The 26,755-nt window shown below is 45.7% G+C and overlaps 1 protein-coding gene across 2 annotated transcripts in view; it reads left to right on the top strand.

The window, feature by feature from the left end:
* Nucleotides 1-20,169, top strand: part of LOC118088022 (N-acetylglucosamine-6-sulfatase) — a 28,099-nt gene extending 7,930 nt beyond the window's left edge. For both annotated transcript variants that reach the window (XM_035121210.2, XM_035121211.2), the window contains exons 6-13: nt 1,766-1,930; nt 2,250-2,332; nt 3,319-3,437; nt 6,090-6,193; nt 7,262-7,363; nt 8,822-8,932; nt 11,036-11,143; nt 12,044-20,169. In XM_035121210.2, the coding sequence (XP_034977101.1) occupies nt 1,766-1,930; nt 2,250-2,332; nt 3,319-3,437; nt 6,090-6,193; nt 7,262-7,363; nt 8,822-8,932; nt 11,036-11,143; nt 12,044-12,187 (936 nt within the window). In that variant the 3' untranslated portion in view covers nt 12,188-20,169. The remainder of the gene's footprint in view (nt 1-1,765; nt 1,931-2,249; nt 2,333-3,318; nt 3,438-6,089; nt 6,194-7,261; nt 7,364-8,821; nt 8,933-11,035; nt 11,144-12,043) is intronic.
* The last annotated feature ends 6,586 nt before the right edge of the window (nt 20,170-26,755 follow it).

Here is a 26,755-nt window from a genome sequence, read left to right as displayed (position 1 = left end):
CGAGCACAATTCAAAGTGTTGGTGCTGACCTTTAAAGCCCTAAATGGCCTCGGTCCAGTATACCTGAAGGAGCGTCTCCACCCCCATCATTCTGCCCGGACACTGAGGTCCAGCACCGAGGGCCTTCTGGCGGTTCCCTCATTGTGAGAAGCCAAGTTGCAGGGAACTAGGCAGAGGGCCTTCTCGGTGGTGGCGCCTGCCCTGTGGAACGCCCTCCCGACAGATGTCAAAGAGGAAAACAACTACCAGACTTTTAGAAGACGTCTGAAGGCAGCCCTGTTCAGGGAGGCTTTTAATGTTTAATAGATTACTGTGTTTTATTTTTCAGTTGGAAGCCGCTCAGAGTGGCTGGGAAACCCAGCCAGATGGGCGGGGTATAAATAATAAATTATTACTACTACTACTACTACTACTACTACTACTACTACTACTTATGTCTGTCAAGGAAAGAACTAAAGTGAGAAAGAGAACATTGAAGCTGGAAGACAGCCTGCCAAGTCTCTGACGTTCATCTCTTTCCTCCAAAAACTCTCCTTTTGTAGAAAGGATCTGTAGTACTCCCTCCCTGCCTCTTTTTCTCCCACTTCTTCACTCTCGGCTTTCAGGAGAAGAGCTTTTCCAAGCAAACAAGAGGCCTCCACCTCTGCCTATGCTTCTCTGTTGCAGCAGCCAGTCACCCAAGTCAGTGACTCAGTTGGTGCCTGTAGTAGATGGGGCACCGAGACCTAGAGGAGCCTTTGGACAGCAGTGGGCAGCCTCAGGCTGTGAGGGTCCAAAGGCACCTTCCTAGGCCTCTCTTGCCCCAGCCTTCCTTCACATCCTCCTTGGGTGTTTTTGCCTGGCTAGAACGGGTCCTTAAACTCTGATCATGACTCTCATTTGCCTGGATGGTGGATGGAGAGGAGTTTGTGTAGAAACTAGCTTGTGGATAAATTTCATATTCATTGCCCACCTCTTTTTGCCTCTGGCCCTGCCCCCCCCCCGGCATGTGGTTCCCTAGAAGATTGCCCAGGGAGGAATACAGGCATCTCTTTGAAATTGTTTCTCCAGCCCTGATTCAGTGAAGTGGGTAGAGTGTTTTCATGTGCACTTTTGCACGACATGCAAAACAGTTTCCCCTGCTGTTGGTTGCAGGTCAGGAAAACACACACTTCTACCAGCACCTGGAAACTAAGCACAATAGAGAGAGAAAGATTGTATATGACTGCACGATAAACTGGCACTTTAGAATCCCATGCTTACTTTGAAAGTTAACTCCATCAAAATCCTTAGGACAGGGTGGGGAGCCCTCTAGATCTTGTTGGCCACGGACTGTGCTGGCTGAGCTGATGGCAGCTGGAGTCTGCACAACATCTGGAGAGCCACAGTTTCCACATCCGTGAAAATGGGACTTCAGAGGAAAGACATGAATGGGAAATATGCTATCTATTTCTCTTTCAAAACCCTTAACCTGTGGAGCAAGGTACAGTCGTACTTGGAAGTCAAACGGAATCTGTTCTGGAAGTCCGTTCGACTTCCTAAACGTTTGGAAACCAAAGCGTGGCTTCTAATTGGCTGCAGGAAGCTCCATCGGATGTTTGGCTTCCAAAAATAGTTGGCAAACCGGAACACTCACTTCCGGGTTTGCGGCGTTTGGGAGCCAAAATGTTCAAGAACTAAGCTGTTTGAAAAGCAAAGTACAGCTGTATTTGACCCCTTCCATGCCTCCCTAGGATTCCCTCCCATAGCACCATGTCTCTTTCTCTATCCTTCCCCATCCCTGCAGACCAACCGGAGCCTCCAATTCCTGGAGAAGCTTTCCCACCCTCCTTTTCTCATGGTTCTGGCGCCACCTGCTCCACACTCCCCCTGGACGGCAGCTCCCCACTACAAGTCGGCATACAGCAGCATCAAAGCGCCACGCAATGGAAGCTTCAACGTCCACGGAAAGGTGAGTTCAAAGGCCTTGATGTGGGCAGCTTTCATTCCGTGGTCCCAGAGAACTGCTGTGATGTAGCTCTTTTCTTCTTAAGACAGCAAGGATAATAATAATCAAAGAATTGTGGCACTTATGTGCATTTCTTACTGTATTTTGTTTTTAAAAAGGTAAATCAGAACTTTAAAATGGCAGGTGTTACATACATGGGGGAGGGGCGGGGGGAAGAGCACAAGGGTGATGGTGTCATCAGGTGTGGGTCCGAGTCCTTTTTCCAAATATTTGTCATCTGGATTCTGTTGATAAAGCCTCCACAATCTTCTTCCCTTTATAGGACAAGCACTGGTTGATAAGGCAAGCAAAGACTCCCATGTCAAACACATCCATTGAGTTCCTGGACAACGTCTACAGGGAACGGTAAGAAAGGGCCCGAAATGCCACTTGTAGGAGCTGTGGTAGAAGCTTGAAAGGAGTGAGGCCATGGGTGGGAAACATTTGTGGGGGCTTTTATCCAAAGTCACCGAGAGACCCTGAGGGAGACAGACGTCTGAGAGGCAGTGAGGCTCAGGAAGTGTGCATCTTCCCTCAACCTGACATCCTTCAGATGCTTTGAATTGCAACTCCCATCAGCCATTGCCAGTGTAGGTGTGATGTGAGATGTGATGTATGGAAGAGCTGTGAGGTGAGAAGTACCTGGTAAAGGAGTAATGGGCACAATTCCACATTGCCTAACTGTAATATTGAGTCTTCAGGAATGGGAAGCGTGTGGGCCTCTGGATGTTGTTGAACTCCATCTGGCAGGCAGGAGGCCCCTGAAGCATGCCCCACTGCTCCAGGACCCATTGAACTGGAGCCAGGACCCTCACAGGCCCCCTTCCCCTGGGCCTGATCAATTGAGTGCCTCCCAAACCAGTGCAGGGAGTGCACTAAGCGGGAGGCATGGAGCCCAGGAGGAGGGTCCTCCTTCAGACAGAGGTTTGGCCCTTTAACGCCTGCTCACTTGGACCTTCCTGTCTGGGCATCTTCATGGAACCAGAACAGGACAGTCCCTTTCAGGAGCCCAGCTGCAAGCCTTCCAGAAGCAGTTGCCTAGCTGCTGTTGGAAAGTGAACATTGGACTATGGACCCTTGGTCTGACCCAGCAGAACTATTTGAAGATTGCCTGTTTGTGCAGGGTCAACAGTAGAGATACAGGCTCTTCCCTCATACACCGAGTGGCTTCCCTGCTGCTTCAATAATGCAGTTTATTGGGGTAACTCAATCTGTTGCACCAAGATTTTGTTGAACTACAACTCTCATCATCCCGTTTCTGGCTGAGACTGATGGGAGTTGTAGTCCACAACATCTGGAGGGTACCACATTGCTGCCTCTGCAATATATAGTATGTCCTCGCTTTCTTGCAGGTGGCAGACTCTGTTGTCTGTGGATGACATGGTAGAGAAGGTTTTGGATAAATTGAAGTCCCTTCGCCTGTTGGACAGCACATACGTGTTCTATACTTCAGATCATGGTTACCACACAGGTGAGCTGAGGCCTGCTTTTGCCACAGAACCTTGTGGGAGGGGGCTGTGGGATGGTGGGGGAATAGCTCCAGTGTCTCTTTCAGTGGCAACCTGGTGGAATGTGTAGGGATGCATTAGGCCAGGGTTGCCAACAGGATGGATTATGGCAATGGGCTGTCCGAGGAGCTGCCCTTGAAGACAACTTGGAAACTTTCCTTGGTCCAAAATGCAGTGGCCGGATTGCTGACTGGAGTTGCTTTTAGAACTCATGTAACCCTTGTTTCTAAAACAGCTGCGCTGGCTGGTGATTTGTTTGTGGGCCCAATTCAAGGTGCTCACATTAGTGTTTAAAGCCCTAAACGTTGACTTTGGGTATCTGGAAAGACTGCCTCCTTCCTTGAAGAACATCTGGAATACTAAGATCAGCCGGGGGGGGGGCCTCTTGGCCATTCCACACATCCCCCTCAGAAACTGGGCAAGGGAGGCCTGGGAGAGAGAGTTCCCTGGCAGCCCTAAGGCTCTGTGCAACATCCTCCTCACAGAGCTGTGCCTGGCAACTTAGCTACGGTATTTGGAGAATGCTGAAAGCGAGCCTCTTTACCTCGCCCTCGGACACTTGAGGTGCATACTTTTAGGACCCACCCTAATTTTGTGATTGTCAGCTTTCTTATAATGTATTTGAGATTATGTAACTCTCCCTAGGGCCTGAGGGTGAAGGGAGGGTAATAAATTAAAATAATGATGTTGTGAGTTGCTGCTTCAACCAGTCCCAGTCCGTGTGGCCAAGGGTTAGGAATGATGGGAGTTGTAGTCCAGCAGCATCTGCTTTCCGCCTCTCTGACCAGAACTCCTTTTGTGCTGGGGGTGGACTGTTGTCCATGAGAAATGGCAAAAAACAAAGACTGAGGTCTAGTTTCTCACCACTGGCTATGCACTTAACTCTCTGGTTGACATCCAATGATATAGTATTTTTTAAAAAAAGTAGTCAATTCCCCACCCCCACCCTGTGGTTTACATTTAAAAATATGCCACATGATCCTAGTGGGGTTAACTGCTTGCATTCTAACATTCAAGTAGATTGATACTCACACCTTTTTCTTCCTATCTCTGTAAATGTTTAGTGGTTTACGTAGAAAAGGGAAACTGTAAATGCAGGGAAGGGGGATTTCATGAGGGGGCCCCTCAAAGGCCCTGAGGGGGCCAGAGCCCTGATTGCTGCAAGAACAAACCCTTGACCTCTGGGGCTGAATGAGCAGCCAAAGGAAGCTGGAACATCTTCCTAAGGGATGAGTGGGGAGCGTGTTTCATTCCCAATGGGGTTTTGTGCCCTGAGTGCCACCCTCACCTTCTGCTGTCCTCTAGTGAGAACTCATAGGGGGGCTAATGGCTAAGGCTGGTCTTTTCCTACCTGGTGCCCTCCTGATGGCTGGGGCTGATGGGAGTTGCAGTCCAAAGCAGGTTGTCAAAAGCTGGTTAAAAGTGTTGGACTAGGAATGTGGAGACCTGGGTTCATGAAGCTCACTGGGTGATCTTGGGATGGTCATACTCTCTCAGCCTAACCTGCCTCACAGGTTGAGGCCAAATGAGGGTGAAGCACTTGCATTGCCCTGAGCTTCTTGAAGGAAATGTGGGATGCAAATGTAAGAAATAAATATTTTTGTTGTTGTTGTTTAATCATTTAGTCGTGTCCGACTCTTCGTGACCCCATGGACCATAGCACGCCAGGCACTCCTGTCTTCCACTGCCTCCCACAGTTTGGCCAGACTCATGTTGGTAGCTTCGAGAACACTGTCCCACCATCTCATCCTCTGTCGTCCCCTTCTCCTTGTGCCCTCCATCTTTCCAAGCATCAGGGTCTTTTCCAGGGAGTCTTCTCTTCTCATGAGGTGGCCAAAGTATTGGAGCCTAGGCTTCAGGATTTGTCCTTCCAGTGAGCACTCAGGGCTGATTTCTTTCAGAATGGATAGGTTTTATCTTCTTGCAGTCCATGGGACTCTCAAGAGTCTCCTCCAGCACCATAATTCAAAAGCATCAATTCTTTGGCGATCAGCCTTCTTTATGGTCCAGCTCTCACTTCCATCCATCACTACTGGGAAAACCATAGCTTTAACTATACGAACCTTTGTCGGCAAGGTGATGTCTCTGCTTTTTAAGATGCTGTCTAGGTTTGTCATTGCTTTTCTCCCAAGAAGCAGGCCTTTTAATTTTGTGACTGCTGTCACCATCTGCAGTGATCATGGAACCCAAGAAAGTAAAATCTCTCACTGCCTTCATTCCCCCCCCCCACCTTCTATTTGCCAGGAGGTGATGGGACCAGTAGCCAAGATCCTGGTTTTTTTGATGTTGAGCTTCAGACCATATTTTGCGCTCTCCTCTTTCGCCCTCACTAAAAGGTTCTTTAATTCCTCCTCACTTTCTGCCATCAAGGCTGTGTCATCTGCATATCTGAGGTTGTTGATATTTCTTCTGGCATGCTTAATTCTGGCTTGGGATTAATCCAGTCCAGCCTTTCGCATGATGAATTCTGCATATAAGTTAAATAAGCAGGGAGACAATATACAGCCTTGTCAGTTGTCCTTGTCCTTTCTCAGTTATTCCATATTCAGTTCTAACTGTAGGTACTGCTTTTTCTGGAGGGGAACTCCAATTAGGACTTGTTTTTGCCTCCGCAGGTCAGTTTTCACTGCCCATTGACAAGAGGCAGCTGTATGAGTTCGACATCCGGGTGCCGCTGCTGGTGCGAGGTCCAGGCATCAAGCCAAATCAGATTCACCTGGTGGGTACATTTCTTTCTTTTCCCCGACTCAAGTGCTTGAGCTGAAGGAGTCCTAACTCAAGTGCTGCTTTCCTTACAGAAAATCCCAGGTTCTGCCCTGACCATCTCCAGTAAAAATTATCTCAGGTTGCTGAAGGATGGGGAAAGATTTCTGCCTGATGCCTCTAGGGAGCCTCAATACTAGGCTGTCTGGCAAAGCCATATCTTCATAAGCCCAGAGCATCTGCCTTATATGCAAACATCTTCAAGTTAAATGCCTGGCTTCCCACAGTAGAACTGGGAGAAGACCCTGCCTGAGGTCCTGGAAAGCTTCTGCCTGTCAGCATAAAAAGCAGTGCTGAATTGGATGGGCCAAGGGCCTGAGTTGGTAGGTGGCAGCTTCCTGGGTGAGAGTAAAGGTGTCCTCTAAATTTTCAGCCAGGCCTGTTTGCTGGATGGTCATTGCACTCAAAGCCTGAATCTCTGTTCCTGTGGGCATTTTGTGGAGTTGGGAACTATAGTCAGTGAGCTCACTTCCAAACATGTAGAATTGTAACATTTCCGGAATAAAGCTGAGTTAGAACCTTCCTTCCTGACATACTAGTTTTCTATAGTCAAGAGTTTGATTTTTTAACATCTTTTTATTTTTCGAATTGTAACAACGATAACAGCCTGTTAGATAAAATGAATCATTCTGGTGAATGCACAGGCATGTATCCCATTTTACAATAAATGTCCAGCGTATAATTCCAAGTGGCCTTGTCACATACTGTACAGTCAGGAGGTTTTGATTCTTGTGTCAATCTCTGTGTCTTCTTCTATCAACTACTATATGTTTTGGGGAACTGTCTGTTGCCATGCATTTGGAAACCTCTTAACCAAATTTTACATGATTGTTCCTGAGTCCAACGATGTGGTTTTTGTCTGAATAAAGTTGGGTGTCATTTTGAAATGAGATGGTGGGCTGAACCTTCCAAAACTGCACTTTTTAGTTTCTTGGCATTCCCAGACTAATACGAAGAAATAATTGCCTTGAACTGGATAGCTGGATGGCTTCTGTAACTCTGTCCCATATTGTCTTCCTCTCAGGAACCTGTCCTCAATATTGATCTGGGACCCACCTTCCTGGATATCGCAGGTATCGATGTATCTCAGACCTCCATGGACGGACAATCTTTCTTGCCCCTGTTGGTAATAATTTGCCCAGAACCTTCTAGAATACACAGGGGGATTTTGTGTGTGTGTTGAAAAAAGGAGTTCTCTGGAGTCTGTAGAGAAGTAAATTTTCAAACTTTACACGGTATTCTTTCTGCCCAAGGATCCTTTGCTCAGAACTCTTGTCATGTAAGTCCTGAAGGAAACTCTGCTATGTACAATGATGCAGCTGGAAATAACTCCACATCTTCAGTTTCCATGCATTATTGGAAGCAAGACTCTCAAGCTCCCTTTGCATATTGCTTGCCTTGAGAGTCTTGTTGTATACAAGGAACTGCTGGACCCGTCTACCGGTCCTGCTCCTGAGACTTCCCTGGCCGCCTCCTTGACAGCTGCATGTTGAGGGTGGATATCTGCAATATGTCCCAGCTGGGGCTGCTGGGAGTTGGAGTTCAAAATCCCCAGAGGACCCCATGTTGGCCTAGGTAAAGTCTGCATAGAAGCAGCCCTGGGTTTTTTAAAATAGAATAAAGCCAGAGGTTTTTGCTTGAAAGTGATTCTGGGCTCTGAGAAGGATTTGGTATCCATGAGCAATAGATGCAGCGTAGAAAGTCCATTTTAAAGGATATGGCAGAAACAACGAACAGTGCTGTAAGAATTGTGGTATGCATGGCATTTGGGAAGTGGGGTTAGATTGCTGCTGGTGGGCCTCTGGCTGCCTCTCCCTTAGCTAGCTTGTGCCTTCGTCTGTCCTTCCTGCTGCCGTGGGATTTCTGCAGACCCCTTGGACCTCCCACACAAACTCTAGAGCTAGAATGGGGAATGTCGGCCCTTCAGCTGTTGCTGGACTACAACTCCCATCAACTCCCATTGACCCTTGACCCTGCTGTCTGGGGATGATGAGAGTTGGAGTCCCAACAACTTTTGGAAGATCCCAGGTACCCTATCCCTGCTCCAGAACACACCTTCACCTGTGGCTGTATTCTTGACATGCAATAGTAGTGGGGACAGGCTGCCATTTCAGGGCATTTGCTCTGGATGTCTAGACTGGGCCAGAAAACCCAGAGAGCCTGTCAGGGATGCGGTCTTGAGAGGTTTTTTTTTTTACCAAACTTGTATAGTGCTTTATTATTATTATTATTATTATTATTATTAAAAAGGAATTTACACAAAATGTGAATCAAAATTACCTATAAAAATTCAGAAGATAAAAACAAGCAGACCTAAAAAAAATCCAAAATATAAATAAAACCAGCTATTAAATATATGCATTATTTTAAAAATATGTATTAAAATGCACACCAACTTTGCCTATCTGGGTTAGGCATGCCAAAATAAAAAAAAAGTTTCCCAGTAAAGGTGCCTGCCAAATGTCAATGAGCAGGGAGTTCCAAGTGCTGCCACACTCCCTTCCTCCGTTTGGAGGGTGTGGTGGAGAAGTGGAGCTTTGTCACAGCAGGGGATGCTTTCTGAAATGTGTTTCCTTGGCTCCAGGTGAACGAGACGCACAAGAGCAGGTGGCGGTCGGATTTCCTGGTGGAATACACTGGTGAAGGCCACACTCACCAAGACCCCCACTGCCCTGCCTTGGGACCAGGGGTGTCAGTAAGTGCTTGCTCTGGAGGAATCTCTGGTGGCAAGAGGCACAGAGATGCCTAGACCACTCTGCATTTCTTACAAATGTCAAAATGTTCTGCTACAAGAGAAACTGGATCCTGCAGATAGGGTTGCCAGACTCAATGGTGGAAACGACATCTGTGCCTTTAATTGCCCTGCTCTCTTTTGAGTCTGGAAACCTTAAAGAGAAACCAGCAGACCCTTTGTTTCATTTACAAGCAAAGGGTCTGCTGGTTTCTCTTTAAGGTTTCCAGACTCAAAAGAGAGAAGGGCAATTAAAGGCACAGAAGTCCTGTCCTCTATTGAGTCTGGCAACCCTACCTGCAGACTGTGTAGAAATAATACACAGGCTGCAAAGTGGCATAAATATGCCAATGTGTCTGGAGGGGAGGATTTCACCCAAAAGAATTTACTTGATTTGACCATGGAATGCTCAGTGTGGTCCCTTGGCGCCTCCCAATGATTACAGTTTTTTAAAAAACAAGGCACTGCCCCCCTTCTTGCTCTGCTTTCCCATTCTCCTTTCCTCCTGACCAAGCCCCCTCCCGTCACACCTCCTCCACAGCTTGCTCCTTTTAAAGGAGGTGGGATTTAACAGAGCAGGAGAGCCTACTTCGAAGCAGACATGTTTACACAGCACCTCTCCTCTTCCCCTCCTGCCACATGTTCTGCTTCCTCAGCTTGTCCTGCTGCAGGTTGGCTGGCCGCCTATTGGGAGAGCGAGATGACAGTCTTGACGTTTTTGTGTATCCCATATAGGAAGAAATAAGGGGTTTTTGTGGGAGGCAGAAATTGTCTGGGGTGGGTTTTTTGTTTTTGGTTCTCTCTCTCTCTCTCTCTCTCTCTCTCTCTCTCTCTCTCTCTCTCTCTCTCTCTCTCTCTCTCTCTCTCTTTCAGATATTGCTTTCTGTTCTCCACCCCAGATTTAGAGTGTTGGAGTAGAACCTGGGTTCAAATCCCCAGTCTGCCCTGGCACTCACCAGGTGACCTTGAACTAGCCACTCTCCCACAGGGTTGGTTTTAGATGGAGGAAGGGCAGGGTAAAAGATGTACTGTAGCAGATGAGCTCTGCCTGGCTTTCCTTTTCAAGAGAGGGAGGCCTGCTCTGCCACTCCCCCAGAGGTGGTCCTAAAGGGATGTGCAGGGTTTGGCCTCTGCAGTAGGAAGTTTTGCCCTCAGGCTTGCAGGGTTTGGAATTTGCCTATGCAAAGGGGATTTGCTCACCTTAGTTTACATAAAGTCTCCTTCTGCCTCAATCCCCCTGCCCACAGCGCTGAGGGAAGCCAACGCTCTTCTCCTCATTCCTACTGTTATCTTGCAGTCCACATTCCCAGCTCCCACATCATCTCCCACTTAAGAGTTTCCAGTTGCTTAGCACAGGTTGGAATTATGCCTTTTGCTCATCACATTGGGATTGTGCTCAGAGTAGACCCTTTGAAATTAGTCGCCCTAAATTAGGCATGTACATTGATTTCAGTGTATTGGAGACAACCCCGTGTGTCTGGAGCAGAAGTGAACCTTCCTTTCCCGCTTCTTAATCCAAACCTGCTTTCAAAGGGTTGAAAGAGTGGGGGAAGGGTTGGAAGTTCTGTGCTTTGGAAACCCAGTTTCCAGTGTTGCAGTACAGCATGCTTCAGCCAGGAGACTCCATTCCATCCCCTCCTCCTATGGAATGCTCAGCAGGGCCACTGAGCACACTTAGCCCTCATTTGGGCTCTTTTGAAAAGGGCAGGCTACCTTCTCAGGCCCCCTCCACACACAAAAATTGGGCAAGGGCCATAGCTCAGTGATAGGGACTTCTGCTGTGTGGATAAAAGGTCCCAAGTTTGATCCCTGGCCTCTTGGAGAGCTGCTACCAGTCCATGTAGACAGTCCTGAAGAAGATGGACCAGTGGTCTCCCTTGGTATCAGGATGCTTTTGATTCGGGGTATTTCTGCCACCCTGGTCTCTCGCATGTTCATCAGGGGCCCCTTTTTGGCTACAGTCCCCTTGGCACTCGCCAGCTGAGTTTGTTGTCGGAGGGAATGTTGCTGTCTTGGGTAGGTGTTAGATTTGAATAAAGCCTCTCTCCCCCTCTCCCCCTTTGGCAGCAATGCTTCCCTGACTGTGTGTGCGAGGATGCCTTCAACAACACGTATGCCTGTGTGCGCACATTGAGCCCCATCAACCTGCAGTACTGTGAGTTTGCAGATGCCCAGGTGAGCACCATCTGCCTCACCTGTCCTGACCGAGGCCCGGAGCAAGGGCCACACCCTTCCCCTGTTGATGGTCAGCAGTGGCCTCCAAGGGATGCTGCCACAGAGCAACCTTTTTCAGAACTTCCCAGCCTCTTCATGCGGACATCATTCACTGAGGAGCCATAGCAGAGGAGTCTGGTGTATATTCTGGGGGGCACATGTAAATCACAGAAGGATGTGTCCAGGACCAGGTAGCCCTCACTCTCGGCCTGGGTCAGGCTTAGGTTTAAAATATTCTGTTGAATTTAATTTTCCCCAGCCTTTCATCACAAGTTCCCAGGGTGGGGTGCATACATTCAGTAGAACATATGAAATACAATTAAAGCACCGCTTAAAACCATAATTGAAACTCAAGAATCATTGCTGTGCAGAAGCGGCAGGAGGAACAGGGGAACAATCTGATCCAAAAGAGCTCCCCAAAACCTGGGAGAAGAGGTGTTCTCTCCCCTAATGTATGCCAGTGCCAGAGGTACTTCGGAGGGGAAGGAGTTCTGTAACTGGAGAGTCACTTCTGCTAGGGCCTCCCATAATCTCTGCTGATCATAACATTCAGGCTGGTCTGTACGGGACAAGGCACTTCTTCAGGTATTTTGAACCCAGGTCATTTGAGGCTTTCTACATTAACATAACCAGCTTAAATTTGGCTCAGAAGCAACTGGCAATCAGTGCAGGTCTTTTGGGACAGGAATAGTAGGTGTCCTGCTGGCTGGAGGCTGATTTATTGCAGCAGTTGCAGCTTTTGAACTGTGTTGAAGGGCAGCCCCACGTACAGTACATTGTAGTAGTAGAAGTTGTTGAGGATTTTGTCTTCTGTCCTTTAGCAAATTGTGACTCTCTTTCTCCCTGTCTTTTCTCTTGCAGAATTTTGTAGAAGTCTATAACCTGACTTCAGACCCACACCAGCTCTTCAACATGGTGAAAACTGTGGACCCTTCACTACTGGAGCAGATGAATCAGAGGCTGATCAAGCTGCAGGCCTGCTCTGGTGTCACCTGCCGCTCCTGAGGGAGCCGCTCTTGCTGTTGGACTCTGCCGAGGGGAACACGGAGCCCATTCTGGGTCTCTCCTTTCTCTCTCTCCCTCTCTCTCTCTCTCCATTTACTGGCCTCCCCTCTTTTCTCTGCTCTTCAGCCAAACTTGATGCTGATTTTTTCCGTTTTGGATCCTATTCTGGAGGGTGGTGGTTGGCAGAAGAGAGGGCAAGAGGGATTGGGGGGGGGGTGAAAGTGCCTGTGCCAGATTTCCCCATCGAAATGCTCTGGTATCCCATTCTGCCTCTTGCTGCTCACCTACACCTTGCCTTTGCCACCAGACTTGGCAACTGGCAGGTCGGATTTCACCACCCAGGCGGGGGGGAAACAGGGCTGATACCTATGCTGTCGGTTGCTGACCAGCATCCAGGGCAGTCTCGAGCAGGTCGCGCGCCCTGGCGCTGAGGGGCGGAGATCGCTCTGGCGCCCCTGCAGGGCGCAGCATGGTTTCCGCACGGCTTTGCCGCGCAGTGCGCGGCCTACTGGCCTGGCGCCCTGGTGCACCGCACCACCGAGGGGTCTACCTAGAGCCCGCCCTACCAGCATCCCCACTCTCAGGGGTTCCCCATGGCCAGCTGGTGAAAGATTGCGTCCCCTCCTCTCCCCCCCGGTCTTCGGGGTGTGTGTGTATGGGATCCCCTCTTTAATCACGAATCAGTATTGCAGATTCTGCCCTGCAGTGCCTTCTTTTTACCTGGAGGTGCTGCCTGTCCTTTTGTGACTGTCATGTGCCTTGCAACTCCTCCGCTTTGAGAAGTTCTGATTCTGATCAACTCCTGCAGCAGCTCGGGCAGTTGCTGTGTTGTCTTGCCTGTGCCTCTCCGCCTTAAGTGCTGTGAAAAGAAATAGAATAGAATAAAGGACTTGTTTGTTAGAAAAACTGATCTCACCCTTTGCATGGACTGTGATGGCTTTTGCTCTATATGTGGAGAGGCAGGAGCCAGACCTCGAGAGCCACACAAAGACCTACAGTGAATGTCATTTCCTGCGGTTGTGCTGGTTTAAAAAATCCACGGTGTCAGCTGCAAGTACTGACTGACTTCTGAGAAGAGAGTCAGATACCCAACAGTGTTTGGGGAACCTGTAACATTCATTCTTGGCTGGAACCCCACCCCCTTCCGTAAGGGGAGGTATCCGTGCCATTGTTGCATCATCAGCTTTTGCACCAATCCCAAACCACATCTCAGCCCTATTTGCATGTTTCAAAACCAACATACCTGACACTAGGGGAAGGAGGCAGAATTTGGGGCAGGAGGGATGTGCTTTCCAAGGGTTGGGGCAAAGGAGAATTTTGCTCACTCTTTAAGGACTTCATTATCTCCCAATCAGTGTCCTATTTCTTTTTTTTTTTAATATAATTTTTATTAGATTTTAACAAGAAATACAAGAAAAAAAGAAAAAGGCACAAAAAAGAAAAAAACGACAAAAAAAACAAAAAAAACAAAAAACAAAAACAGATTCAGACTTCCTCATTTCCCCTTCTTGAGTTCTTATTGTTAAAAATAGTTCTCGCATTTTCCCATTCTAACTTCACATTCTTTTTTCTAAATTTCAGCTTTTTCATCTTTTTCATTGCTATTATCCATTCTCCTTGTACTTTAACCTCTTTTCTCTTAACATCCTCTCTCCAAAATTATTATTATCTAATCCCTAGTCTCTTTCCCTTACCCAAAAATATATAAGATTCACATCCTAATTTATTACCCATTTACTTCCACCCACACAACAAAGTTCCCACCCCCCCTTCCCTGGAATCGAAGTCTCCAGATGAATCAGCTAGGTTCTTCATACAATCCTTAATACATTCCGAGATCAGACCCTATTATTTCAGACAATACCAAATAATCCAAGACCTCTCAACCCACCCCTAGTCTGTCCCATACCAACTTTTGCCGAACTCTTGTCCCCCTCTTCTGTAATCCCATCACTTTGTATCTTTGCACCTTTTCATCCTCTTTCTGCCCCCCAACTGTTTGTGTCCTCCCCTCTCTCACCGGGGCGCTGATTTTCCCAACCTCTTTTTTGGGGTGCTTTTTTGCTTTTACCCTCTCCTGTTTCACTTCTCTCACCAGTGAAACAGTGTTTTCTCCTACTTTCCCTCCCTGTTCCACCCCTCCCACCAGTAGAACAGTGTTCTTTTCAGGAAATAAGTCCATTGGTTCATATTGTCCTTCAGTATTATCTTTCTCCTCTTCTATGTTTTTTACATACGTCACTCCAGCACAGTCCTGGTCTTCCAATCTTTTTTCTTCTCCCTTCTCCTGATCTTCTATATCTGTTGGATCCTTTGTTTTACAGTCAGAAACAAATGTCTCGACAGTCTCTTCTCTCAGAAAGTTTACATCAAGCTTGGAGATGCTCACTTGCTTAGTAAGATCCAAAATTGTTGCCAATATTAAGTCCCACTGTGTGACTTCCTGTCCACTCTCTGGAACCCTCTCTCCTATTCCTTTGTCTAAAACCTCCTCCATCTTTGTACAGACCGGCCGTGGAGTTGAAATTTTAGTCCAATATATATGAAAAGTGAACAAATAGGCAAAAAGCCAAGAATCCAGTCCCACTTGGTCAGAATCTCTCTCTTTACTCCTTCTTTTCCTCAGAGTCAATACTGAGCAGCCTCAAGGCAAAACAAGTCCTCTTCCACTGTTTACAGCTCTCAGTCTCTCACATTCAGCCAGACACATTCCTTTGTATTGTGACGTTAATCAGCAAACTGACTGATCTTTCCTTTGACCCGACTCCAGGCTCGCAGGGGGCTTTTCTCATGCTGGATCTCAGTCTTTTGCAGAGATAAATACACCGCTTACTTTTTCCTTTACTCTGCCTCAGGAAAAAGCTCTTTTTACAGCATTTCTGGGTTTTCTAGCTTGCTGCGATCTTTAGTTACTCAATCGGGGGGAGATGACTTCCCTTTTTAATCTCCGCCTCCCACTGCCAAATTCTTGTTTCAAATTGATTGGTTTCAACTTACTTCGTCCAGATCGTAACTTTTTCAGGAAGAATCCACCGCCTGCAGGTTGGAGGCTCGGAGCTTCGCTTCTTGGAGGTAACGATGGTATGCCTAAAATGGCTCCCGCGACTGCCACTCGGCTACCTCTCAGGGGCTCTTGCGGGCTTCCTGGGCAGCTGAGGAGTTCGCTTCTGGAGCTCCGCCAGGCAAAATTGGCCCCCTGGACGCTCAACCAGGGGTATTTACGGGGATCCGCGTGCCCCCGCGGATTTCCCCCCCCTCCGCGATGCCAGAAACCTCGCAGCGCGAGGTTTCTGCACCTCCATTTTCCAGCGCGGCAGACCGGAAGTCCCAGTGTCCTATTTCTAATCCTAGAAGCCCATGGCTTTCCCGCCGTTGGCAGCCTCTGGCAAAGGTGTGCATTTGCAAACCAGATCCTGAGACCTTGGGGTGCAAATGAAAGGTTTTTATTGGGCCCCAATGCATGTCTACGGACTGGGCTTAGCCAGCTGGACACATGTACCAAAGCAGGGTCAGAAAGCTACTCTCTGGGGCCTCCCATTAGCCCCTTGCCCTCTTCCTCCACAAGCAAGTTTTAGGGTTGGGGGGAAAGCCTTTTCTTGGAGCCAAGAGAACTTTTTCCAAGCCAAATTGCGGTGCAGGGGGGGGCATTTACCTCTATGCTAAAGTTTCATGGAGAGCTATACCTGAAACCCAAAGCTTGAAAATCATTCTTTCTTGTAGCAGGGGAGGGGGACCGGGTTCTGCCTGAGAATGGCATTTCCTTCTGGACCATCTTCCAGGGGCCACATGTCTGCAGTGGTGGGCAGGGCCTGAGACAAAAAGAGGCCGGAGCAAGGAATAGAAATGTTACACCTTTGTACTAGTCTAGGCTCTCTGCGCAGTCACACATGCCTGCACACATGCCTCTCTAACACCCCCCCCCCACACACACACACCTCAGCAGAAGGAAAGATCACAGTCGAAGGACACGTTCCAGGCAGGCAGAAACACTCCAGGAGAACAGGAAGCAGCGCTTGGGAGAAGCGTGTTCTAGAATGAGCCCTGAGGGTCAGATTAGAGAGGTCTAGAAAGTGACATTTGGTCCCTGAGCCTGAGTCTCCCCATTTCTGATTTCTGGTGTGCCATCAATGTACAGAGCGGGAAGCCAAAAATGTGCCTGAAAGAACTGAAATCATCATGGATGAAATTTATGAGTTGCCTTTTTTTTTTTAACCAAAAGTATTGCAAAGCAATTTACAACAATGATTAAATGGCATTTACATTAAAACTATAAAACAAAACAGAAAAAAATATCTCGAATGTATTTTTAAAAGGCAGAATTAAAGCATCCCATCCACTAAAAGAGGCCATAGATCATTAAAAGCCAAAGTCCTGGCAGAAGAGAAATGTTTTTGCCTAGAAGTATAATTATGGGTTGATTGATAGAATTTATGTCCCTCTTTTCTACAAACATGTACTCGCATGTTATATTTAAAAGCAGTGATACAAATTGCTATAGGGGCATATCATGTTTCTTCATTCACTCACGTTTTCATCAAGTTGTTGCCCTATGTTTTCCCCATTCTGCTTCCATTTCTCCTGCTTGCTTGGAAAGGCTAGAAGAGCAAGGCAGTTTCTCTCAGCTGAGCTGTGAGTGACCTCAGCGCTGCTGCTCCTCTTGTCGCAGCTGTGACATGGGACGGATCAGGATGGTCAATCTATAGCCACTTGGCATACCATCACAAATACTTTTCTGGTTGGTGCCATTATAACACACACACACTTTTTTTAATCGACGCTTTAATTAGCACAAAAAAATGGTTACTGAAAATGTTAAAATTGTGCAATTGCACTAAAATAAAAGAGAATTGTAATCCTATTTTTAAATACATGTATTTTAAACTTGTTGCACACCTCTGCCCTTATATTTATCATTCTAGTGATGTGTTTGTTTCACATTTACTCGTAACATGCTAGTTACAGGTAGGTAGCTGTGTTGGTCTGAGTCGAAGCAAAATAAAAAAAATTCCTTCAGTAGCACCTTAAAGACCAACTAAGTTTTTATTTTGGTATGAGCTTTTGTGTGCATGCGAAATCTGACGAAGTGTGCATGCACAGGAAAGCTCATACCAAAATAAAAACTTAGTTGGTCTTAACATGCTAATTAACTTTTAAAAAATTGTACAAGTCCTGAAGAGTAATTGGGAAATAACATTTAAATAAGCATAAATTGGAACAGAAGGATGATTCAAATATTATTTTTAAAGGTTGCTTCAGAGTATCCTTACTTCAATCCTCAACATCTCAGGTAAGGCTGGGAAGATCCCCATCTTGGAGTGGACCTTGGTGCTCTTTGGTAGTGGGGCGCCCTGAGCAAGGCCACAATTTGGTGCCCCCATGGATCTTCTCAGTGATGGATCTTCTCAACTGTGCGCCCCCTTGGCTTGGCACCCTGTATGGGGGAACCTCCCACACCGCCCATAATCTATTGGTGTTGCCAATACCAACGGTCAGTTTAGGGCTCATCCCCACTCTTTTTGTCCTGCAATCTCTTCCATTCAAGAGGCTATTCCATTGTCCCGTCAGGTTCCTGGGAAACCCACTGTTTACCGCTGAATCGGAACAATTGTCAATTTGCAGAAAACCTCACTGATGTTTGCTCTGATACAGCAGTAGACTGGGACCATGACGGTCATCTAGTCCATCCCCCTGCAATGCAAGAATCCCAGCTAAAGCATCAATGACGCATGACCATCCAACCTCTGTTTAAAAACCTCCAAGCAAGGAGAGTCCACCACCTCTTGCGGCAGTCTGTTCCACCGCCAAACAGCTCTTACTGTCAGTAAGCTTTTCTGAATGTTGAGTCGGAATCTTTCTTGCAACTTGAAGCCATTGGTTCGAGTCCTACCCTCAAGAGCAGGAGAAAACAAGCATGCTCCCTCCTCCATATGACTGCCCTTGAGATATTTGAAGTTGGCTCTCATATCTCCTCTTAAGTATCCTTTTTTCCAGGCTAAACATACCCAGCTCCTTCAACCGTTCCTCATAAGGCTTGGTTTCCAGACCCTTGATTATCTTGGTCACCCTCCTCTGCACACATCCTTCTTAAATTGTGATGCCCAGAATTGGACCAAATATTCCAGGTGTGGTCTGACCAAGAATAGAGTGGGACTAGGACTTCTCTTGATTGGGACACTAGACTTCTGTTGATGTAGCCTAGAATAGCATTAGCTTTTTTGCTGCTGCATTACACTGTTGAGGCATGCTAAGCTTGTGGTCCACCAAGACCCCTAGATCCTTTTCACAGGTACTGCTAATAAGCCAGGTGTCCCCCTGCCCACGTGCAGAACCATACATTTGTCCCTATTGAAATTCATTTTGTTAGCTTGCACCCAGTTCTCCAATCTGTTAAAGTAATTTTGGATTCTGTCTTCTGAGGCATTAGCTACCCCTCCCTTCTTTTTTAAGCTCCCCCCCTTTGTTGTTGCCATTTCTGTGTATATCTATCCTTTGGAAGGTGTATGCAAATATGAGGCACAGTGGCATTTTGTGCCTGCTTGGCAAGGCCAGGCCCCCATTTGCATGGCACCTGGCTGGGCTGAGTGGAGCTCCGCTTCTTCCATAATGGTAAAATTGCTGTTTGCTTTCTGCCCAGGTATTTTAGGGTTGGTGGGTGAGGAATCCAGAGCTCGGGAGAGCTTTCTGCTGGGAATCTGGGTCAGCTAAAAGTGAGTCCAACTGTGTGGCTTGTGGGGACTTATTTTTTAAAACTGATAGAGAAATGTGGTAAACAGAAGATTTGAAAAATGAGAAAATGAAATTGACATTCCTAGGTGCTACCAAAGCCTAATAAAAATTGTGGTAGCCATTTTTACGCTTCTTGTTTCAGAGAAGCTGTATTCTTTGGGAATAAAATGTACTGTGCAGTTGGTGGTTCTCCTCTGCCCCTTGGCTGTCAGGGGACTGGAACTGTGATTGATTTCAGATCACTCACCTCAGATCACTGAGAACTAGCAGCTGCCACTATAATGGGTGGAGAGTATGTGGAAGATGAAGGACGGGCACATTGCAAGGTCTGCCCAGGCTGGGCAGGAATATACTGTAAGGCACCGTCCTCTTAGCATGTGAACTCTTTGTAGAGATACATTACAGACTCTGGGATTCCTATGACTGGGTCAGGCCAATCCACAGTTGCTTCTGTATTGCTTTTTGCTGCAGGATTGTTATCCTTTGTTCTGTCACATTTTACAGAGCATCTGCACAATGTTGTCATCGCATCATTGCATTCCTGTGTTGTCTGTGTTGTCCTCCTGGGCTTTTTGAGACCTGGTTATTTGTGTTCTCTGTGTACTTAAAAATGCAACTGTGACATAAGTGTGTTCTGGAACTATTTTGGGAGGGGGGTGTTAAATTCCTGGTTTCTTTCCAGTATTTCTTTTCTCTTTTTCCCATTAAAGCAAAACTGTACTATTTTAGAATGTGGTATAGAAGGGACAATTAAACACCAAGTGCTTCCAGAGTTTATGATGGAATTGGTGCTGCTTGTGCATGAATGTTTTTCTTCTTTTTTGTAATTTTTTAATATTAATTTTCAATTATTAAAATCCAATAACAGCCAAATTTTATCAATGTCTTGTGCAAGCATGTTTTTCACAGTGTTTGCATACCAACAATGTCATCAAAATTCCAGCCTGTACATTTAATCTGCTTTTCTCTTTTATGTGAATGCTTCATTAAAAAAAAGAGTGAACAAAGCATGGTATTTTCATACTAAATGCAAAGTGTGGAAGCACGATCCTGGAGACCAAATCTGGGAGCTTTTGCATGCAAGGCAGTTGCTCAGCCAGGTTGGTGGTTTCTGGAGAATGAGAAAAGAAAAATGTGTCCCTTTTCTTTCCTACTTATTAGAATAGGGAGGGGAGTTACTTGCCCTCAAGGCCTGCCTACATCCCCCTAAGCAGCAGCACCTCCTCCAAAATACATACGTTAGTCTCTATTGGGCCACCTTCTGTGAGCATTTTCACCCCTCCCATTCTGAAAATCTGGTGATATCTGCTGTTGAGAGGGAACAGTTAGGAATTGTTACTTTGTTGTTTTTCAGTACTGACTCTGCTCTCTGCCGTGTGCTGTGTGCAGTTTAATATCTTCTGTAGACAAGATGGCTAAGTGAGAGGCTGTAACACTCACAAAGCCAGATCTGTAAATATGCAGTAGTTAATAGAAATAAATGAGGAATGTTTTGAAACCTCTACAAATGCTTCTGCTGTTTACTGCTGATTTGGTGCTCATAAAGCCCAGTTATGAGTCCATGATTCCCGGGTGTATGCTGAAGGTGTTCCAGACGTCCTGCCCAGGCATAGGGGCCTAAGAAGACCTGGACAGATCCTGGCATTTACCCACATATGGTAGCAGGCGGATGGTTGCTGGTAGCAGACTGGTGGTTGCAGATGGCTATTGATGGTTGGATAATTGGATGTTTCTGATCCATTTCCATCTGATGCTGCACATCGGAGTTGAGCTGTGAGCTGAAGCTGTTTTTCAAGCTGCTGTTTGATTTACAGAAAGGTATGTTGCTGGCTGCCAGGAAGACAGCAGAGACGCTTTTCCAGTTTGCCTGTTAATTGTGCTGAGTGGGGAGAGAAGTTGCTGAGAGAGTCAAGAGTATTTGGGGTGCATGAAGGGAAGTGTCTTGCTGTTAACTAAACATAGGCATGGCTTCTGCACATTCTGGCCAGATGTCTCTATCTTTTCCTCTCCTTACACCAGAGACCTATCCTACGTGGCAGGTCAAAATGAAAGCACTTTTACAAAGGGAAAAGCTTTACCATACTATAGAAGATGACCCCCCCAATGAGGATGATGATGGATGGCCAGCGTGGCACGAGGCAGACATGAGAGCCAGGGGGACAATTATTCTGAGTGTCCAGGACCAGTTGTTGGTCAATTTGGAGAACCAGCAGACTGCACGGGCTGTTTGGAATAAACTTCGAGATATGCATCTAAGACAAAATGCAGGCTCCAGTGTGCTTTTCTTTAAAAAGCTGTGTAGGCTGGAATTACAGAAAGATGGTGATTTGCCCAGCCATCTAGCCCAATTAAAACGTCTCAGACAAGATCTTGTCCAGCGAGACTTAAATATTTCAGAAGCTGTTTTTGCAATGCTTATCATAAACAGTTTGGATGAATCTTATGATGCTGTAGCTGCTCAATTGTCGTCTTTGCCCAATGACCGTCTAACAGAAGATTATGTGTCTAGCGTGCTCTTGAATGAGTGGGATCGCAGACAGACTGCTAGAGAAAGCAGGGACAAGGCTGTTGGAAATGCTTACAAGCCTTCAACAGGGGAAAGTGAAAGTGTTGCAAAAGCTCTTAAAATGCGCCGCTGTTTTTCTTGCGGAGAGGTCGGCCATTTTAAAAATCAGTGTAAAAACTCTTCAAAAAAGAAGGGCAACTTCAAAGGCAAAGGGGGAGGAGGCCGAAAACCCCAAGGGCCAGCTGCATCAAAGGCTTTGATCTCACGCAGTTCTAATCAACTCACACGTTCTGTTTTTGTTGTCGACTCAGGAGCGACAAGGCACGTGGCCAATGATAAAAATATCTTTCTTCATCTTGAGAAACAGGGAGGAGCAATTCATCAAGCGGATGGAACGACTATTAAAAGTTTGGCTCAGGGAACGGTTTCTTTGCAGAGCCTTAATGCAACAGTTAAAAATGTTATGTATGCTCCTCATTTGCAGGATAATCTCTTGAGTGTTTCTCAGCTAGACGCTCAAGGATTTAAAGTGGTGTTTGCAAACTCTCGGTGTGAAATTCTTCGAGATAACAAACTCATTCTTTATGCTAAGTGTGTTGATGGTTTATATGTATTGCCTTTTGTTACAGGTACAGCTGCTGGAGCAACTAAAGAAACTGAAAAGGCATGCTGTAATATATCAGTAGATAAGAATGAGAAATTGCATAACCATTGTATTCATGATTATCATCGTTTGTTTGGTCATTTGCATTTCCAGGCAGTAGGTAAAATGCAAAATATGGTTGAGGGCATGAAAGTTCAAAAGTGTCCTTATCATATGAAATGTGTCTCATGTGCAGAGAACAAAATTAAGCAAGCTCCCAAAGGTACAAAATCTGGGAGGGAGGTTAAGAAACCTTATGAGATTGTGCATGCAGACTTGGTTGGACCTCTAGCGCTCTCTAGAGGAAACTCATGTTATTTTTTGGTTCTGATAGATGCCTATTCTAGATATGTTTGGGTCTATATGTTACAAAAGAAGTCTGAAGCCTTCTCTAAGTTTCAAAAATTTTGTGCATGGCTCAGGAATGTTCACGATGAGCATGTACGTTGTCTTTTTACTGACAGGGGTGGAGAATTTTGTTCAGAACAGTTTGAAAACTTTACTGCTGAACAGGGCATAGAGCACATGACTGCCACGCCCAGATCTCCATGGCAGAATGGTTTATGTGAAAGAGTAAACCAGACCTTGCAACAAGGAATTAAAACTCTGTTGCATGATTCAGGCCTACCCAACCCCTTCTGGGCTGAAGCTCTATCGTGTTTCACCTATATTTACAACCGCAGATATCAATCAGCCATTGATTGCACCCCATACGAAATGCTGTTCAAAAGGAAACCGTTTGTAAAACATTTAAAAATTTTCGGTTCTGAAGTTTGGGTGCACACTCTGCAAGGTGACAAACTGAGCAAATCTGGTCAACATGGCATTTTTCTAGGTTATGAAAAAGGTTCCTATCGTGTGCTGATGACAGACACAAACACAATTAGGCTGACCAGAAGCATGGATTGTAATCCAAAATGGGACAAAGTTGGCATTTTTCAATGTCATCCCATTTCAGATGATGAGGTGGTGAAACCAATTAACAAAGAGGCAAACCCTGTAACTGATGCTGATGGTAGCACAGATTCTGACACTGATACAGATGATCAGAATGAAAAGACCTCTCTTAAGATATCAGATGGGTCTGACACTGATCTAGAGGTAGAATCTTTGCCAGATACAGGTCACCATTCTCCCAAGGAGGAGGAACCAGACCCAGAGGATCCCAGAGTATTGCGTAGATCTGAGAGAACTACCAAGGGACAAGCACCTAAACGATTTTCTAAAGAATTTGCTAAAGCTGCTATTTCAGATATGGCTACCACTAGGAACCCAAACTCAGTTTTTGAACCAACTAACTACAAAGAGGTTCAAAATTTACCTGAAAAAGATGCTGAACCTTGGCTTAATGCCATGAAAGCTGAATTGAATTCCCTAAAGCAAAATGACACGTGGGAATTGGTTCCAGCAGAACCAGGCATGAAACTTGTAGACAGCAGGTGGATTTACAAAACCAAGACTGATCAGACTGGTAAAGTGGTCAGATATAAAGCCAGATTAGTTGCACGTGGTTTTTCTCAAGTTCCTGATCAGGACTATCATGAGACATATTCACCGACAGTCAAATTTGAGACAGTTAGGCTGTTGATGAAAATTGCTGCAGAAGAGGGCATGACCATATCTCATCACGACGTAAATACTGCGTTTTTGTACGGAATTCTCAATGAGAGTATTTACATGTCACCGCCAGACGGAGTGCAGATAAAAAAGGGAATGGTGTGTAAATTAAAAAAATCCCTGTATGGTCTAAAACAAAGCGCTCGATGCTGGCACACTAAGCTGACAGAAGTGCTGTTTTCCTTAGGTTTCAAGCAAGGAAAGGCTGATTCTTGTGTTTTTGTTAAAGAATCTAACCAGCACAAATTGTACTGCATTTGTTTTGTGGATGATATTTTGTTTTTCTGGAAGGATGCAAATATTTACAAAACCACTCTTGCAAAACTGCAAAAGCATTTTGATATGAAAGACCTAGGGGAAGTCAGCAATTATCTCTCACTGGAAGTAGAGAGAAATAAGCAAGGTGATGTTTTGCTGCATCAATCACGTAAGATAAATGATGTGATTGAAAAATTAAATCTGACAGATGCCAATTCTGTAGACACCCCCATGGTCACAGGGTACCAACATGATACTAATGCTAATGTTTTTCCTGACACTACATTGTTCAGAAGTGTGTTGGGTAAACTTAGTTTTATAGCAAGGTGCACAAGACCAGACATTGCTGTTAGCGTAAATTTGCTCAGCAGATATGTAAATCAACCTACAGTGCAAGACTGGAAGGCACTGAAACGCATAGTTAGGTATTTAAAAGGCACTATGCATTACAGGTTGAAGCTTACTAGCCAAAAATCTGGAGGTCTTGAGATCTATGCCGATGCCAGTTTTGGTAGTGATACAACTGATGGCAAGAGCACCTCAGGTGTGTGTTATTTGTACAATCAGTGCCTATTTGATTGGTCTTGTAAGAAACAGGCAACAATAAGCATGAGTTCATGTGAAGCAGAACTCAACGCTTTAAATTTTTCCCTCATGAATGTAGAGTGGTTGTTGCAACTATGTGAGGATATGAGAGTAAAAATTTGTTGTCCAATTCAAGTTTATCAGGACAACAAAGCCTGCATAGAACTAATCCATTCAGAAGGGTGCAAGCAAAGAACAAAACATTTGCTAATCAAATTGCACCGTGCCAGAGAATGCATTCAGAAAGGAGTTGTAAAAGTCTCATATATGCCAGGGAAAGAAATACCTGCTGATGCTTTGACTAAAGCTGTTAATAAGGAACAACTTGGTATATATGTAAAGAAATTGCTTTTGTGCTAGATTTTCATAATGGTCAGAATGAAAAGGGGGAGGTTGTGAGCATTTTCACCCCTCCCATTCTGAAAATCTGGTGATATCTGCTGTTGAGAGGGAACAGTTAGGAATTGTTACTTTGTTGTTTTTCAGTCCTGACTCTGCTCTCTGCCGTGTGCTGTGTGCAGTTTAATATCTTCTGTAGACAAGATGGCTAAGTGAGAGGCTGTAACACTCACAAAGCCAGATCTGTAAATATGCAGTAGTTAATAGAAATAAATGAGGAATGTTTTGAAACCTCTACAAATGCTTCTGCTGTTTACTGCTGATTTGGTGCTCATAAAGCCCAGTTATGAGTCCATGATTCCCGGGTGTATGCTGAAGGTGTTCCAGACGTCCTGCCCAGGCATAGGGGCCTAAGAAGACCTGGACAGATCCTGGCATTTACCCACACCTTCATGCCCTTCCTTACCCACTCACCCTGCACCCCCCCAAAAAAAACAACCCTCAATATTCTGTAGCTTTTCAATGTGAGTCTTTATAGGCAGCAATCACTACTTAGTCTTTGCATGGCTCTATTTTGTTTCCAAACAGTTTGGCTCCATACTACCCAAGGGGATTCTTGATTAACAAGTGTAACAAGAAGATTTTAATTTTGTTTTCTCTCTATAATTTCCTTTCCTTCTTTTTCCAGAACATATTTGGGAAGAATAAGACTCCGTAAGCAACCTTTTATTGACTTGTGGCGTATACTCAACTGCAAGCAGAAAAGTGGGCTTAATCATAGAGCCATAGAAGCGTAGAATGGCAGAGTTGGAAGCATAGGTGTAGGCAGGAATTGTCTTGGGGGGGGGGGGCAGAACTGAGCTATCTGCTACATGACGTTACGTATTTTTATTTATTTACTTGATGAGGGGGGCAGCTCTTACCATCAGAAACTTTTTCCTCACATTTAGTCAGAATCTCCTTTCATGTTATTTGAATCCATTGGTTTGGGTCCTACTCTCTAAGCAGCAAAAGAACCAAGCTTATTCTATTCAGTATGACAATCCCTCAGATATTTGAATAAGGTTATTATATCACTTCTCTTATCCAGGCTAAGCATACCCAGCTCCGTCAACAATTCCCCATAATGCTTGCCTTGATCATCTTTTTAAAAAATAATTTTTATTCATTTTATGAAAACGAAAACAAAAAAACAAAAAAATAGCATAAATATAATCCTTACAATTCATAACTTTTTCTAAACATTGTTACATGACTTCCCCTGGTCCCCTGGTCCCTCCCATCTGAATCTAATCTACTACATACTACATTCTACTAATCTTTGGTGGTTTTCAAAATTCAATACATCATCATAATTTAAACTTAAAACAACCTAAAATTCACCTACATCTTACCATTCATGCCAAGAGCCTATCATAACTTCTTTAAGGACTTCTTTAACGGGCCACTGCGGGTGAGACTCCACCCCCCATACCCTGGGGGGGGGGCTTCGGGAGGCTGCATACTCCCCTCGGCAGCCTCGTAAATCAGCCCGTGGGATCAAAGAGATGGAATCTGTCAGCCATTTTCTACTGCGATCCAAGCAGAAGTCATTGAAATCAGCTTTCTTAAAGTGCAGTGGGGGGGGCAGGGGTGGTGGTTTGCCCTGGGTTCCATGTCTGTGGGGGTGATAAGAAGTCACCCCACGGGGCTCATGGTGGCATGAGCAGCCATTGTGCCGCCGCAGCCACATGTGGAGGATCCTCTGTTCGCGGCTGTAGCCATGAGCAGAGGATCCCGGCGCTGGCAGCAAACCACTAAGTACATGCCCTGTACTTAGCAGTTTGCTCCGTGCCAGGATCCTCAGCTCGCGGCTGCAGCTGCAATCACGAGCAGAGGATCCCAGCACCGTCCG

This window comes from Zootoca vivipara, chromosome 6, assembly GCF_963506605.1.
Source record: "Zootoca vivipara chromosome 6, rZooViv1.1, whole genome shotgun sequence".
NCBI lineage: Eukaryota > Metazoa > Chordata > Lepidosauria > Squamata > Lacertidae > Zootoca > Zootoca vivipara.
This window is presented reverse-complemented; position numbering and strand designations above follow the sequence as displayed.